The sequence below is a fragment of the Oreochromis niloticus genome, linkage group LG23, assembly GCF_001858045.2.
Source record: "Oreochromis niloticus isolate F11D_XX linkage group LG23, O_niloticus_UMD_NMBU, whole genome shotgun sequence".
NCBI classification, from domain to species: Eukaryota; Metazoa; Chordata; class Actinopteri; order Cichliformes; family Cichlidae; genus Oreochromis; species Oreochromis niloticus.
In genome coordinates, this window is record NC_031986.2 from 40810605 (window position 1) to 40828312 (window position 17708).

Below are 17708 nucleotides of genomic sequence, written 5' to 3' on the forward strand. Positions count from 1 at the left end.
GGTTGCAGCCATAGCAACGCCACTGGTACGCCGTTAAGTGATGTGAATGGAAAGCAGACGGAGGCTTTGAAGTCCACACTCCTTCCTCTGCCGCCGCCCAGTCTCGCCCGGTTTAAGGTAAGGGAGTGTCTGTTTGCCTGTAATGGACGAGGCGGATGACAGCGAGGAGGAGCCCAAATTCCAGAAGGCTCGACCACTTCAAGTAGCCAGCTCGGCCGGATGCGAGGATCATGGGAGTAGCGGGGGGACCAATATGAAGAAATTCTCGCCAGGAGGCGGAGCCGTCTCTCCTGCGCGAAAAAACTCCAACAACAATGAGCTCTTCCTCTTGCGATGCGAGGACTCCACACCTTTCACTCCCAGTGGCAGCTGTGCATTTGCTCTGTTATGCCAGAGGGATGCTGCTGGCGGCTCAGAGTCAGACCACAGGAGTGCAGGGGACACAGTGTCTGAGGCGGGCGTGATAGGAGAGGGGAGCATCGGTATGATATGCAACAAAAACGGAGACTGTAGAAGAGACCCGGCCAGTTCAGGCAGTCTTTCTTCTCTCATCTCAAGACAGGAGAAGCAGGCAGATGGAGTAGTAGCAGCTGAAGACGATAAGGGGCAGGCTGCGAGCATGGACGGCTCTGCCACTTCAGCTGGGTCCCTGACACAGGGGCCTGGGGCCGAGGTCAAGACGACGGCAGCAACGGAGAAAAAGGACTCCAGAGTTTCCTTCTCCAACCCCCCGAGTAGTAAAGGACTGGCTCAGCAGCCAAGAAGTTCTGTCACGTTCAGCAAAGCAGAGGACGGCTCTCAGATAGTGCCGGATGATGGAGACTCCAAGGGGAATCAGACATACATGCAGCGGCAGTTTAGTTCCATGCTTCAGCCTGGAGTTAATAAATTCTCCCTGCGCATGTTTGGCAGCCAAAAGGCAGTGGAGAAAGAACAAGAGCGCGTAAAGTCAGCGGGTAATTGGATTATCCACCCATACAGCGACTTCAGGTATGGGTCAAATTGTGTTAGGTCAGTGAAAGTGTTGCTGTAAAGAAGCTAAAGGGGTGTTTTTGAATGTTGCCCAGTGCCCATTCTTTACGTCAAACAACATTATATGTGAAGGCTGTGGGAATATGAACATAAATATGCTATTTTAAAACCTTCAATGGTTATCGGGGGGGGGGGGGGTTGAACCTTACCCTATCATAAACAGAGCTATTTCTTTATTCCTGAAGCACCGAAATATGAGAAATATGAGAGATTTTGTGTTTACACAAAAGCCCCATATTCCAGAGGTGTCACAAAGTTGACTCTAAATGTGTCTTAAAGTGTGCTTGGTTTCAGCACCGAGGACAGCTCCTCTAATAAAATGTGGGGAAACCAGGTTTCTTGTCTTTCTTTACTATTGAGTACCATCAAATATGCATAGCCTGCTGTTTAATAACAATACATAGCTTGATCGTGTTAACTTACGGGCAAAGCTTAACAGCAGGATGCGCATAACAAGAGAGTTCAAGTCATGACTCAGCAGCCACTTCCATTAGTTCCTCTAATATAAGTAGCCACAGTGTCTTCCTCTTATCCTGCAACAATAACAACCATTGTTCATAATTAATCTGCCAGTTAATAATAGGTAAGTTGAGTGTATTATATTAAAAAAAAAAAATGCTTTTCACAATTTTCTTACAAGTACAAGTCGAATACCTCGCATGGTCAGTTCACCAGCTGAAATATCTTTAAAACACAGGTTGTATTCTCACAGTTCAGCAGCTAATGCTGTGGCGTGAATGGCTATTGTGTGAATGTTTGTTCAAACCAATAAATATCACATCAACTAACTACTGGAAGTAGGTGATGGCGCACAACACCACAGCCATGAAGGCTGCTTTATTGATTTGGGCGCCAGTTGTTGTTTGTACTTGACTTGTTTGGAGGGTATTCTGCTGTTTTTGCTTTAGTTGTTTTTTTCTTTGCATGGTTGTAGTTAATGGGGTAAAGTGAAGGAAATATCAGGCATTTCATAAAATTTCAAAGATTTATCAGTTTGGATTGGGTTAGTTTTCTGAATGTGTTCAGCCTGTGAGAGTGCATTGCTCCATGACACAGAGAGGGCCGGAAATATGCTTACCCCCGTCATAAATCAAGCAGAATCAGCATCTTTCCTGGTGTGTGATATCCATAACATGCAGCACCACTGTGAATGTCTGGACATCAGATTTTAGACATGGTTTCTCTGCTCATATGCATAGCATCCGATTTTTCTCCTTTATTGCTTTATTATTACATCTTTCTCTCTATCAGATTTCAGACTTGTACACATGGCCCTATACTACCCTTTGTTCGTGTGTGTTTCTAATTTTTGTATGCATTTGAGATTAAATGAGCGCCTTCTAATCATCTTCTACTCTTTTATCCTGACAGGTTCTACTGGGACTTCACCATGTTAATGTTCATGGTTGGCAACCTGATCATCATCCCTGTAGGCATCACCTTCTTTAAAGATGAGACCACCACACCCTGGATCATCTTCAATGTGGTCTCTGACACCTTCTTCCTCATGGACCTAGTACTCAACTTTAGGACTGGTATCGTGTTCGAGGACAACACCGAGATCATCCTCGACCCCAAGAAGATCAAGAAGAAGTACCTGAAGAGCTGGTTTGTGGTGGACTTCATCTCCTCCATACCTGTGGATTATATCTTCCTCATCGTGGAGAAGGGGATTGATTCGGAGGTGTACAAAACTGCACGGGCACTCCGCATTGTCCGCTTCACGAAGATCCTCAGTCTGCTGCGTCTGCTGAGGCTGTCCAGACTCATCCGTTACATCCATCAGTGGGAGGAGGTATGCTGAGTTACAGCATTTCTTTAAGAACAGGAAAGTTTTGTTGAGTATTGAAGTTTAGGTTGGATAAGTACTGGATAAAGTAAGTATATGGGATCAGATGGGGTCCTAATGCACAGCTTATGTGACACTTTTACATAAACACATAATACTGAAAGGAAACACATGACTTCCACACTGAGCATCTCTATTTTAGATTTTTACTCAGTAGTTCTCAAACTTTGTAAGGCTAGGGGTCGCTCACAGGGAATCAGCTTTTACAAGGACTATCTCACAATCCTGAAATACATCAAGCATATGCTGACTACCATTTGGTCCTATCTTCTTTCTAAAATTGTTCAAATAAACCCTTAATCAATACTAAATACTTGATGCATGTGATGTGATGTGTCACATCCCGAGTTTCTACTGTTCTACCAAACATAATGTAGGCGGGATTATTGGACACAATATGTTTACTCAGTATGTATGATCAGCAATCCTTAGATATGAACTTTGAAAATATTTCAGCACAAAATCAGCTGTGCTAACTTGTTACTGGCCTTGTTTTTTATCTTGATCAATATCAGATGACCGAACAGTGAAAATTACATGTCAGCTGATCATTTGTAAAAATTGTTTATAAGATGAGCAATACAATTGAAAATGTACCCCCCTTTAAAATACCAGTCTATACAAGATGATTTCACTCATTTCAGTCTGTTTTTCTGTATTTCTCATCATTTGCATCCCCTGTGGGATCAGGTCTTTTTTTTTTTGTTACTGAAATCTTATAGAGGAAGACTTTTTTTTCCAAAAGCATCAAAAGAAAATAGTAAGTTTTTAACTTGTTCATACAATTATGTGTGTTTTTTAATGAACTACTACTACTGCATAGCTTTAATGTCTAACAAACTCATTAGCATCACGTTTGCTACACCTGACAGACATCACAGTTGCATTGATTATCGCTGTAATGCAGAAGTTGGTCAATTATGACCAGATGATCTGCTTACTATTACCCCTCCACTTTCAAATGTGCTTATTAATAATGAGAAACTAATCTAACTGGGCTCTAATTAAGAATTTTGCAGCAGTTTCTAGTGCAGTGGCTTGTTCTGTCAGTATAAGTCATTCTAGTATTACAGGAGAAGGCACAAAAAATTAGGTGTAGAGTTTTCTACTGCAGCAAGCCTGATAAGTGGATTATAGATCACCTTACTTGATCAGCACATTGTTGATGCATTTAAAACTATATGAAAGAAAAAAAAACTTTCCACATAGTAAAAAATGTTTTGTTGCAGCATTTCATCCAATTAAGGCATCAAACAGCTGCAACCAGATGCTGAAAGACTTGCTAATGCAAACACCCTTGCATCTCTAATTGCATCAGGAAATAATGTTCTAGAGACAAATGCATTATCATCCATCATATGGCCCCATTTTACATAAACACAGCAATCCACAGCTTGGACTGTGTGTGCGCGTCTTTGTGCTTCCTTATTTGACCTAAACAAGCATCTTCCAATCAAATGAGTGTCCCCTCACTCTGAAAATAACCACCGCTCTTCTGATTACACAGTGGTAATTTGGGTTTGACGAAAACCCTAATTACTCATTCAAACACAGATGCACACACATACACACACACACACACACGCACACACACAGAAACCCACACATCTGAGTGCTCCTTTGCTTCAACTTGGCCCTGCCCTGATCCTCTTAGTTCAGCTGAGCTCTGCTCTGCTCTGCCTGATCCAAACAGGGGGAACTGTTTTCCCCTTCTGCCCAGCTCAGCTCGGCTCAGCTTAAGTCAGCTTGCTGCAGCACTGTTTCCTAAAATCTTGTTTTAGTATTGTGATGATTTCCCCATATAGCTCTATTGAAGGCCAGTACAGAGGTGAGGTGAGCACTGGGTAACAGTCATGCTAAAAAACAATTTATTTGGAATGATCTCAGAATAAACTGCTTATGCATCTATGTTGGTGATACAGAAGCAGAGAAAAACAATTTGCTGAAGCAGGAAGCTTGTGTTGATGCCTTTTTCATGAGCTCGACAATGATGGGGAATGGACAAGAGCAAATGCACAAGCGTCAGGGATGGAAGGATAAAAAGGTTCATATTCGTCATACGCACTAGTTTTACTCTAAATGCATTTTAGCAGTCTGACAGAAAGAAGCAGCAAATAGTTTATCTGTGTTTTTCAGGCTGTGACTTGTAGTCACAGTACTATGCTTTGACCCAGATTGTGCTGTGACAGTGACACATGGCCAGGTGCTGTTCTGGTGTTGGGGGGAACATTAGTCCTAGCTCATTAATCATAATGGGAATGCTTTCTAATCACAGGGCAGGGCCTCACAGCGTGTTTCCCTTTCTGCGTCTTCTAAATAACCTAAGGCCATTAGCCGTTACAGGAGATACACAAAATGTGCAAAGAAAGTAGTTTCTTTTGTTGATTTTGATTTAATTACATATGGACCCAAAGCAGGCCTGGGGAAGGGATCAAACCTAAATTCCTGTAAAGAAGGAAAAATGAATATATATCAAAAGATTGAAACAACCAGGTGCTGATGAAATAGAGCTATTTTAGAACTGGACAAGGAAGATGTGATGTGCAGTGTACAGCTGAAATATTACATATTTCTGAGAAAATCGTTTTGCACAGTTTATAAATTACATTTAGGAGGAATATAAATAAACTTTGATACAACTGCCATTATCCATCCAAACACAAATCATATGAAGTCCAAGAGCTATTTAAAGTAGGATCATGCAATTTAACAACCGGGGTATAACATGTATCAGTTTTTCATATTTATGTGACTTGTATATTTAGGACAGCAGGGCCTCTGAGGTGTAGAGATGTGTGACAGAGTGCCCTGACCCTGCTGCTCCCAAACTGTAAATTCTAAACAGAGGCTGCTCATTCATGTCATCACACATACACACACACACGCACACACACATAAACACACACACACGAACACACACACAGGCCTAGTTCATATTTAAGATGAATTTCTCAAGATCTAATCCCCACATGCTTGTAAACCTACCCATACACAAACACACACAAAAACACACACACAACACGATAATACGGCCTGGCAGATAGCCAGCCAAGCCATAGTGAGTGGTGTTTACAAGGCTGTGACCACATCACCAGCTCTACGCAAATTAGCCTTCTTACCTGGGGTGAGCAATCTGAAGAAACAGCAGCGAGAGCCTGGCCTGGGCTGCTGATCAAAGCTTCAACAGCATCTAATGAGGTTTTATCATGAATGCACATTGCATGCCCTGTGGTCTCACACCTGATTATAATGGAGAACCTCAGCCTGAGAATGGGAAGCACATTTTTTGTTGTTTTTAATAGATATTTAATAGATATTTATATATTAGCAAGAGATGAAATAACAATCTCTGCTGTGAAAGGTTCCAGTATTAGTGTGAATCTCACAAAAACCTACCTCCAGACTTCCTTTCAGTTTGTGGATATTGTAGCCACCTCTCCATTGCAAGAACATGGGCAGCTTAACTAGACTTTGAACTGCATGCCATGGAGAGTAAGGGAGAGAGAGATAGAGAGATGTATGTTTAATAACATAGATGTTTCATTGTCAACCAACTTATCAACAGAGAAGTTATGAATAATATTAACAGTATTAATAACAATACAAATATCTGGCAGATGATTCCCTGCCAGACAGATATATTGTGTGATAGATAGCATGTGGTATGAAAGATTGCCTGTATCCTTCCTTGTGGCAGCAGAGCTGAATCAGTCTGTTAGAGAAGTTGCTTTGCTTCCTGCCCAGTAAGTGTTGCTCATAGTGGGCAGGATTGTCCGTGATGGAGAGCAGTTTGGTCTGTCACCTCCTCTCCATCACAGCTTCAGAAGTGTCCAGTTTGCAGCCACTCACAGAGCCAGCCTTCCCAATCAGTTTGCTTAGTCTGTTGGTCTCTCTGATGCTCTTCCCTCAGAAACAGCATCAGCAGATCACAGCAAAGCACACTGCGCTCACTACAACTGACTGAAGTACTGCCCAGGTACTGCTACTCCTCCACCATATCAGCATCTTGCCCCAGAATAGACATGGCCCATGTAGTTACTCTCTAACACCATCTCTCTGGTGTTATTCACATTCAGAAGTAGATGATTTCTCCCAGACCACTCCACAAACTCCACAGAGTATTACTATAGGTAACATGATCTGGAGTTGTACTGAAAGCTTTGTAGCAGTATAGACAGATAAAGGATTTTGCTCTTGGAAAAATGCAACAGATATTAAAAAAGAATGGTATTGACCCACCCAGCAGGCATGAGGTGATTTTGTAATTTTGTGGCATCAATTGTTGTAGAAAATTCTGTAAGATATAGATCTGTGAGAGCAAAACAGCAACAATAACAGTTTCAGTTCCTTCAGCAAAGGTTGTGGAAAATGAAATGGTTGCTGCTTTGGTTGTGTTGGTTTATATGGGGAGTTTGTTGTTGATGACAATAACTGAGAAAACTGCAGACCCTTCTTTTTTTCATTCTTCTGACAGTGTGTTAATTTTTTTATTGTCAGTCCTGCCAAGTTCTGCCCTACTGCAGTGGATACCAGCTTCCATTTTTACTATAATAATTCACTCCCACTGCTCTCACATTACTGTGTTCGGGTTAACCTCTGAGGTTAGCTCATAACTAGCATTTAAAACATGGCTAAATGTGAATATTAATTTGCCAGCATCAACAAAAAAAACTCCATATGAAAGCTATGTTTTCCTCATTTCTGGAATTTTTACAGCTTGTTAAACTGCACCACGTGAATCTGCTAAATTTACAAGAGTACAATTTGTTTCCTTAAAAACATATAATATAATAATTGTCCTACGGAGTGGATCAGGATTTGCAACTGTGCAAATTGTGCACAAGTTAAAGCCTATTTTATATAGTCCCCACAGCATCACTGTTATCAGTGCTATCAGCAGAATGATAACATGCTGGATGTGCTGTTTGTGAGAGTCGATAGAGTAGTGTTTACCATTGTTTTCAATTCTCGCTCAGTCGCTATAAACACCAACTTTTCATTCTGCTCACACATCAGTTCTGGCTTCATTCTGGCCTCGTCTCCAAATCTGTAACCCTCACGTCCCATCTCTCCTCCTCCTGACAGATCTTCCACATGACCTATGACCTAGCCAGTGCCGTGGTGCGAATATTCAACCTGATTGGTATGATGCTACTGCTGTGCCACTGGGATGGCTGTCTCCAGTTTCTTGTTCCCATGCTGCAGGACTTTCCATCTGACTGCTGGGTCTCCCTCAACAAGATGGTGGTAAGCAAAAAATGCTCTGTGTGCATGTTTTTGTGTTCAGTGCGATCGTAAGTCAGACAATCACAGGAAAAGTGTTCACTGCAAAACTAGCGTGGTGACACAGCTTATTTATTCAGACTGGAGTTTGGAGCTTTCGTTCAGCTTCAATTAACCCCCCACTAGTCAAACCCAGGAGACACGCCAGTGTACGGCAAGTAGGAGGTGGATGAAAGTAAACATCCTGCTGTCACTCAGTTCATATAGCAGCTCATACAGTAATTTAGACGTGCTCTTCTTTCTTTCTCCTGTCAAATGTCCTGTCCTCCTTCTGGGTGGCAGGTGGCTTCTAGCTGTCTGTTGGAAGACAGACCATTAGGAGAGGTTTTCACCAAAATTACTGCTGGCATGGATGACAAAAAATAAATAAAATGAATGCATACATAAATTTAAAAAGAAATTGAGAGCTAGATCTCCTAATCCAACTGGATAATTAATGAAAAGCCATTATTAAAATTTTGTTCATATTGGAAAACACTTATTATCTAAGCTATAAAACAAAACCTTATAACATCGACTAAAGAACAGCCTCTGTATGTCTCCATTTTATTTAAATTGCATGATTAATCACAAGTGTGGACAAACAAAGAGGAGAAACACCCAAAATACTGTCTGTTTTTTTTTAATCATTTTGAACTTAATCTCTTTATCCAGTCTCACATGTCATTCTGCATTTGAGATAACAGACTGGAAGGTGGTGAATGGCAGTGGCCGGAGGCACAGACAAGTCAGAGGATATGAGGGGCGTAAACTATATCCCTGCTTGCCCTGTCACTCAATAGGTGTTGTTTTCACAAATACCTTTTATCATAAATACTGTATTTCACACATATATTCACTTTCACACATACAGTATGTTTGTAGGCAAACAGAAGAAGAATTGTGGTAGTTTCAAGGAAGCATTAGTTTCAGTGTCAATCCTGTTTGTCCTAAAAAAAGAGAAACATTAGAATTGGTTTAAATATTTTGTATGAAGTACTCAAGGGATATTTCAGATACAGCAGCTGAGATGATAAGCTTAATGAATGGCTGTGACTCTGCAATTTGTACAGTGTGCATGCAATGTTGTTAACAGAGAGGTGATGATTGGTTTGTGAGCAGCTGTAAGTAAACTGGTGAAGCAGATTGCATGCAAGCGCAGGAGGAAGGGATCTGCTCTAATGGGTGTAAATAGATTGAGTTATAGAGGACAGTTTGCATTGCAGGGGCTAACTACAGGAAGAAAACAGAAAAAAATAGTCTTAATCTAATGTGTTAATTGACAGCAATATCAACAGTCCCAGAAACCATCGAATTATTCTGACAGAGCTAAAAGACGTCATTGGTTGGCTGCCGGATGCTTATTTCTCCACATAACTGTAACATCTTTTGCTCCTTCTCCTAAGGAAGTTCAGCATACCGGATAATTCCTTCTTTATGCTTTTGTCAGGCACTGGCTGACTCTGCTGCAGCTGAGAAATGCTTGATATGCTGGGAGGAAACCGTCTAATTTTGGAACTGAGATTTTTGGCATTCGGGTCCCTGAAATACACTGTGTACTATGATGCTATGGTGTACGTGTTTACATGGATAGGTGTGTTCTGTTATGAGTGTGCGTGATCTCCAGGAACAGATGGATCTCACACCAATTGACCCTAGGGGAGATCGTTGTTACTTCTCTGTCTGTTTCATCTCTGGCCATTTCCCCTATCTCTCTTTCTTGAATGCATGGATTTGTATGTATGGAAAATTGCTTTATATGTTGCTTTTTCAGTGACTCTTGTATCCTTCATGCCCCACTTCTTCTTTCGCTGATATCTCCTTCCGTATACATTCAGTTTTCTAGAGTGACCTGTGTTGTTCATGGCTTGTGCCTTTTTCCAAGCTCGCTGCCGTAATGCCAGCGAGCACACATGTGGGTGTGGCTGCCTGGTGTGCCCTGTCACTGCCATTTCAGGGTAATCAAGGTCACATCTTCAGAGCTGCTTTGAGGGAGAGATGCAGCGTTAAATGATCCTCATCCTCATGCCTCCTCGGGCTGACAGGCTGCCTGCCTGCACTGGACATTTATTGGACTCCACCCTGTTTTGCTCTCTGCGTCATGCATGCACTTAGGGTTATGGAAATAGGGCAAGAAAGCCATTCCTGTGAGAAACATGGGACTCATTTCTTCAGTAGCTATTCTTATATGCATTTTTATGCATGTCCCTTTATATTTATGTGTTGTGTTTGGCTGAGATTTGTGTGCATGTGATATATAGTATAACTAAGTAATAGTCAAAAAAAATCCTCCTTCAGACTCTTTTTTTTTCTGCAGTGTATTCATCTCTGCCTCTTAACACTTAATAAGGCAAAAGATACTCTCGCAGCAGACAGTGGTGTTTATTGTAAGTCGACAATCAGGCTCCTGCTGCAGAGTGATCAAGAGACCGGATGATCGTGGTCTGTTATGTAAGTGACTCTCTGTTATGTGAAAGATGACAGGTGGTTTTGTCCCATCTACCTCGGCCTGATTGGCTGTTATATCAGTGGCATTAGAATAAAGACGCTCTTTTCCTCTCGACTTCTTTCTCTGCATCAAAAATGATCTGCATTTCTGTAGTTAATATTTCGGCTGCTTTATAACTGGAGAAGCAGAAGAGCTGCTGTAACTGCAACAGAACACCAATTTGTGAGAATCTATTTATGCATTTGCACTGTATTGAGGCACACAGAGATGCACTTCAAGAAACATTCATGCTTTGGAAGTTAATAAGGAGGCCCTCCATTCATTCTGAAGTGATCGAACTGGCAAACAGGCCTGTCAGTGTATATAAAAATAATGGACAGTTACTGTGTGAGGTCTGTGTGTGGAAATGTTGCGTATGTGTGTGAATGATAACTGCTCTGTATGACCTGACAGCCACTCTCAGTGCTAATTTGGTACAGATTTTTAAGAAAAGTTAAAGTGGGTGGTGCTATTTAGAGCAGGCAATATAACAGCGAGACTTTAAGAAACCGATTGACTAAGTGATGTTTTTAGCTAATTAAATACATTTTTAAGTCAAAGTGACTGTTGCAGCCCACAGACATGTATTTTTGTTGAAGAGAATTAAAAATTCTTGCTAGGTCAAGTCATGTTGTAACTAGCTAAAAAAAAGAAAAGAAAAGAAGAAGCCTCACAGGCTGCTTGGAGCTGCAGTCTTTGTGGGGCAAGTTGCCCCGGTGAAACCAACCCCATTTTATGAAGAAAAGTTGTCTTGTCATTTTTAGCCATGTAGTAAAATGCAGTGAAGGATCTTTGCTGCTTTACTTTATAATGAAGGCAAACTTCAAAATAAATACATAAAGACAAACTTCAGTGTAACCTGAAGTGTATCCCATAGTTGGTTAGAAATCTAAATGTGGGAGGAAAAGCTTTTGAAATATGCTTAGGATGAGCAATTGTTGGAATACTTATATTTTTCTGGAAACCTATCTGCAAAAAGAGAGATGAATGTAAGAAAATTGCACACCAAAATGAGACTGATTGCTCCTTTAATTCAGCTCAGTTTTCAAGATTAGTATAAATAATTAGAATATGCCTTCTATAACATCATATTGTGCTTATAGTGACTGAGAGCTGAGTTAACTAAGAAATCTCATAGGTTTGAGAATGTAGTTCCTTTTGTGGGGTGGGGAAGAGTACTGTGGCCCAACCCATTTGTTAGAGTGACTAACCACAATGTCATCCACAGACTTGTGTTGCTACCATGGCTAAAAAACAAAAAAACAAAACAAATGTCTCTTAAAAATGTCTAGAAGCCCTGCAGAATTATTCTTCCTCTCGTTTTTATTGTCAGTGTTTAAACAAACGAACTTGAAACGTGTACTTGGTCGAGAACAGAATAGATGCTTTTGGGCTTGACTCATATGGCCACAGCTTGCATCATTAACTAGACAGATTCTCTGGATGCACATGGTTGCACACAAACAGCAGTTGTGAATACTACAGCTGCGTCTCACTTTAGACATACAGCCCACGCAGGTGGGGTTTGTTAGAGGACCCGATGGTCTGACTGAACTGTCATTTCTTTCAGCAAAGACTCCGTGTGAACTTAAAGTACTATCAATCACTGTAGTGCACCTGTAATTTGTAACCTCAGAAAACGTAGACTTGCATGGCTAGTTTTTCAGTTTTGCTGAATGCGAATAGATGGCAGCTGTGATCTTCTCCCATCCACATACAATACAAACATTATATCAGTTTTATACAAATATATATATATATATATGTATAAACCTAAAGAGAAGAAATTAAATATTGCTTGCATAGCCAGCAAGTAAGTGGATCATTTTTATCTGTGTGGAGGTTTTTTCATTGTGAATATGATTCTGCATCTCTCCCTCCACATATTTGTCAAAGGAGAAATTCCACTTAAAGGCTAATAAACTCAAAATCCAATAATAAGAGCTTATTGAGCAGGAAGCTTCGATCCACAGAGGCAAATTCTTCTTACAGATCATTTCAATTGGACATATAATTTACAGGCATTCATTTCACATTCGACAAAGTCAATTAAACAATACACGGGAGTATGACTTCAATAAACCAGACTGAAACATAAAATCGGAATTATTGACACATACATCACAAGCGTTCCTTTAATGGGCTATTCCTATAAATTGTAGCCATACTAGCAGATGGCTAGTATGGCTTTGGGGGATGTCAGTCCCACCAGTTTGGTTTACACTGAAATATTTCAAGAATGTTCATATGGATTTTAAAAACATTAAAGATATTGAATCATATTTGTTGTACTTGTCCATCAGCTTTTTACATTTTTACACAACAAAATTGGTGATGCTAGTTTAATTTTGTGGAATAAAACTTCAGACTTTAATCATGGAAAATCTCCGAATGTTAAAATGAAATCACAGCATGTAAGTGAAGCAAATAACAGAAACTTCCCAACAGAAAATAATAAAAAAAAAAATACTGCATTTGGTTTACCCTTAGGTGATTTGCTCCACACCTGATGCTGAATGAAAAGCTTGTAGTTTAATTAAGGAAATAAATTAAATTCAATTAGAAATTAAAACCTGTGATTTAGCATTCATCTGATCTGGCGTCTTCCTCGTTAGTCCATTATTTATCTCCGACACGCTGAAGCTACAATAGGTTTATGCATGAACACTCTAATCAAACACATTACACTGTGCTGTGACAGTCAGCGTTCTTAATTAATACTGTTATGTAATTCAAGCAAACACCAAAACATCTTGCAACTTTCTGGACTCATTTGGGTTTGAATAATAAAAACAAACATGGACCCACTGCTTCTAAATAATGAATCTTTACATTGCTAACAAGCACTTTCATGGAACTTTACATATTAAAGTTCTAAATGTAGGCTCTTTGAAGCAAACCAAACTCCCTCTGTCACTTGTAGACTTTCAGATAGAGGGACTGCAGCATGTCTAAAAGATGTTCAGCGCTCATACAGTTGAACAGATGCTGTGAGCCAAACACCTCGTAAACCCAGCCGGGTGTGCCAGCATGCATGCACACCCACTATTCTATAATTACGACATCATGCATCATAGATGTCCCATACTCCCTTTGTGCTCTTCTCTAAATGTATTATGTACAATTAGCGATCATCGGCGTTGCTCAGTGAAGACTGATAGCGAATAAAATGAACACAAGCGCTAATTTAATTCATCCCACCAATCTCACCCCCCACCCTCACATAGGGTGGTATCTCTGTAGAATTAGTTAATTGTGTTATTATGAAGGTTGTAATTTTCAATAGTAGCAGACAGCTGTGCACTGTGTCAGTTTTAATCACTTGTTATCACAAACTTAAACACATGCTAACTGGTTGCAGCTGGTCAGTGTGTGTTGCTCTCGTCTCAGAGGGTTTTCTTGGTCATGCAGTCACATGCGAGCGAACAGTTGAGCACTGAGGATGCCATGATTTTTCACTTTCTTTGTTCTCAAGAATGCAAAATAGCATGCATCACGAAGTGTCACCTTGTGACCCACGATGCTTCTCCTTATTTTCTGTTTTCACTGTTACCTAGGAGGATTGTCACATGTCAGCATATGTACGAGTAAACCCTGTGAGCCAAAACCTCAGGCAGACATTTCACTTTCATAGATTTGTGATCAGGAGTTTACATCCACTCATGATGGGCATGAATATCAGGGTAATGTTTGGGCTCTTAATGATTTCTTTGAAGTGTTCTTTTTCCAGGATGGAATATTTGAACAGCATTCGTCTTTAATGACAAAAAAAAAAGAATCTGGTGTACAGGTCAGGCAGTTTTCGTAGCCATCAACAAGTTCTAGCATAAATCTGGCTAGATATCTGACCACCCCTATTGACAGAATGGGCAGGGTTCATTCTTTGGTCGGTTTCCTGGCACTGATCCGGGTTTTAAGGATAATCCACAGGTTTTCATTAGGGTTGAGGTCAGGGCTTTGGGGAGACCATTCCAGAAGGTCAATGAGCCAATTTTTAAACAACTGCAGATTTCAAGATCTTAAATTTACACATAGCAAAACTGTGTATTTGTTTGTTTACCTCCCTCTGTTTTGTCTTTCAGGTGTTGTCTGTCATTTGAGTGTCCTTTTGTTAAAAATGCAGCAGTCGGAGATGCTGATGCTCAGTTTAAACTTCAGCAGGTCATTTTGACCACATCTACATGCCTTAATCCAGTGAGCTGTTGCCATGATTGGATCGCTAGATATTTGAATCAATAAACAAAATGTAATAAAATTGGCACTAGGTGTAAGTTCCATTTAATGACTTAACTCTAACCAACAATTACGCATATGCATCCTACATTTGGGCTCATGTCATGTACTTGTATGACAATCAGATCAGAAACAGGAAGCTTACCTGTAACATGAGCCATGACGTCACCTAAATCATTTCTGGGAATACGGGATGAGCTAATTTACACCTGGGCTTTCAATAACAGCCACGTGGCCATAATGAAAGACAGTCAGGGTATTGCATCTTCCACCCATAGATGAGTTATACTCTCACCCCTTGTGCTTGTGCCAAGATAGTAACATAAAAAAAACGACTGCCAGTGACTGTAAATTTATAGTAATGACGTCTTATAAATGTCACAATAGCATGCAGCAGTAGTAGATAAGCAATTTTATCATCAGGAGTTGTGGTATAGATCAAAAAGAACCAGGCTAGGGGCAATTTAATGATTTTATAGAATGTGCTCATGAACTGATGTAACCCAGGAGTATGAATGGATGGCTTTGTAATTACTTATTGTATACAGTATCTTTTATACAAACAGTGTTTATTTATATGTTTTTTATTAGTTTTTTGAGCACTTTGTATCATTAAAAAAACATTGTAATATCATTCAGATAATATATTTATATTGCAGTGAAGCTCTGTCGGTTGAAATACAGTGTGTACTGTATGTTAATGTACACATGTATTTGACCATAGGAGAATAAGCTGGAAACAGGCAGATACATGCAGCTGACTGAAAGAGGGTGTTTATTTCAACACCTTGGGGCTCCCTGCTCCTGCTGCTTATTCACCAGCAATGTGGCCCACATGCTGATGGCAGCTCCACGTCTGTTCGCCACCTGTGGCAGTCAGGGAGACTTATGCTTAATTTATGCTAGCCTGGTTGTGTCCATTTGCAGAGGTATTTGCCTATGAAGCGCTTACAAGAGGGGTTTTCAGCAACTGCAACCATGCTCCTGTGCAGTCCTCCAAAATCCCTTGAAACGGATGATGCTGTGTTGCAGATTGCTGATTGGTTGAGACGTGAGCAGAGGGAAGGGCGCAAAAGGAGAAACCATTAAGGATGAAATTTAAAAATCTGTATTTACAGCACAGACAGTCGCTGCAGTGGACATTTTTTATTGTTCCCAACACCTGATTTCACTTTGATGGACCAGCAGAACAAACCAGATCAGCCCCTTACACCAGTTGTAGCATATATATCTGACACTGGGGGCAGTCTCTGCAGGTAGATGACCAGTCTGCCCACAGACTGTCAATGGACTGCCTACACACCACCCCCGCTGAACCATAATTTCCCCATTAGTCTCAAACTCGTCACTTAAATATACTCTGAGGGTTTGCAGAAAATATTTCTTATTTTAATGTGCTTAATGATTAATGTTTATGAGTGAAAGTGAAGCATGTATTGTGGTTGGAAGGTGGCATTGTGTAGACATAACAAAGCTGACATAGTGATTGTTCTTAGAACTGCTGCTTTTGGCCTTTTGCCTAAGATTATACAGCTCTGTTTATTTCCCTAAACAAATTCAGCAGGCCGAGTGACACAAGGGCACAAGAGTTTCTGGTAAACCCCATCCCTTGAGACCAAGTGCCTTTTAAATTTCATCTTCTTTATTTGCATTCCTCAAAATTACCTTTAAAATGCTAAATTATCAAGATCTGACAGCATTCCTTCTCCAGTACACCCTTTTTTACCTCTTCCAAAACTAGCAGAACTTGAATCTCAAATTTAATGCAAATGCCAGTGTAAAATACAAATCAGAGAAAAATACGTGTAGTCAATCAGTGGCTGACAGGTTGAGGAGCTGCAGAAGAAACACACACATACTGTGGTACATGTGTGTATGTGTGAGAATACAACCATTTGAGGGGAGGATGTGAGGTTCAGTAGTGCCTGTGGAGGGCTTTCAGTCTACCTTAGGGTTCCTAAGGTAGACTGAGTGTGCCAGAACCAATCAAAGACACACTGGAGTAAGCAGATGTACGAGCCCCTCATTAACCTAACACTGTGTTCCCATCTTCTTCTACGTAGCCAAGGTGAGAGGATGCTTTTCAACGATGATGATTAAGCTCTCCACAAAACCTGAAACAATCACCACACATGGAACCACAGACCACAGGAATGTCTTACTCTTTAGACCATTCTTTAATTCACCCTCTCTTGCATCAGTCTAACGTTTATGAACAATATATCTTCAGCAAAGAAGATAAGAAGACAGTCTCAAGTCTCAAGGCCAAAGCATGAAACCAAAAATATGAAAGTGGAAGTTATTCTAGGATCTTGATTTCTCTTATTCCTTTCCAATCTCTTCCATCTTTTTTTCTTTAACTTATATTTTGTTTACCAAACCGATTCTTACCCTCATATCTCTTTCTACAGAACGACACATGGAGCGAGCTGTACTCCTTTGCCCTATTTAAAGCCATGAGCCACATGCTGTGCATTGGATATGGAAGACAAGCCCCAGAGAGCATGTCGGACATCTGGTTGACCATGCTCAGTATGATTGTAGGAGCCACCTGCTATGCCATGTTCATCGGCCATGCCACCGCACTCATCCAGTCACTTGACTCATCTAGACGTCAGTACCAGGAAAAGGTAGGGCTCTGACTCACCATTGGTGTATTACCATTTTAAAAAAGGATAATCTGGAATTCAGGTGACGCACACATGTTTGGGACAGTTGGTTAAAGCTGGTATTAATATTAGTATTTTAACAAAAGTATTAATTCCTTGTTTGTAATGCCTCTGTTTGATTACTGCACCAAAGATGAGACAGCCAAAGTTAAACACTAGATTTTTACTCATGTGT

The 17708-nt window shown here is 40.5% G+C and overlaps 1 protein-coding gene across 1 annotated transcript in view; it reads left to right on the forward strand.

Annotated features, from left to right (window-relative positions):
- The first annotated feature begins 4 nt into the window (after positions 1 to 4).
- Positions 5 to 17708, forward strand: part of hcn2b (hyperpolarization activated cyclic nucleotide-gated potassium channel 2b) — a 42619-nt gene continuing 24915 nt past the window's right edge. Inside the window, exons 1-4 of the mRNA XM_003439671.4 lie at positions 5 to 990; positions 2404 to 2827; positions 7967 to 8128; positions 17276 to 17494. Of these exons, the coding sequence (XP_003439719.1) occupies positions 143 to 990; positions 2404 to 2827; positions 7967 to 8128; positions 17276 to 17494 (1653 nt within the window). The 5' untranslated portion in view covers positions 5 to 142. The remainder of the gene's footprint in view (positions 991 to 2403; positions 2828 to 7966; positions 8129 to 17275; positions 17495 to 17708) is intronic.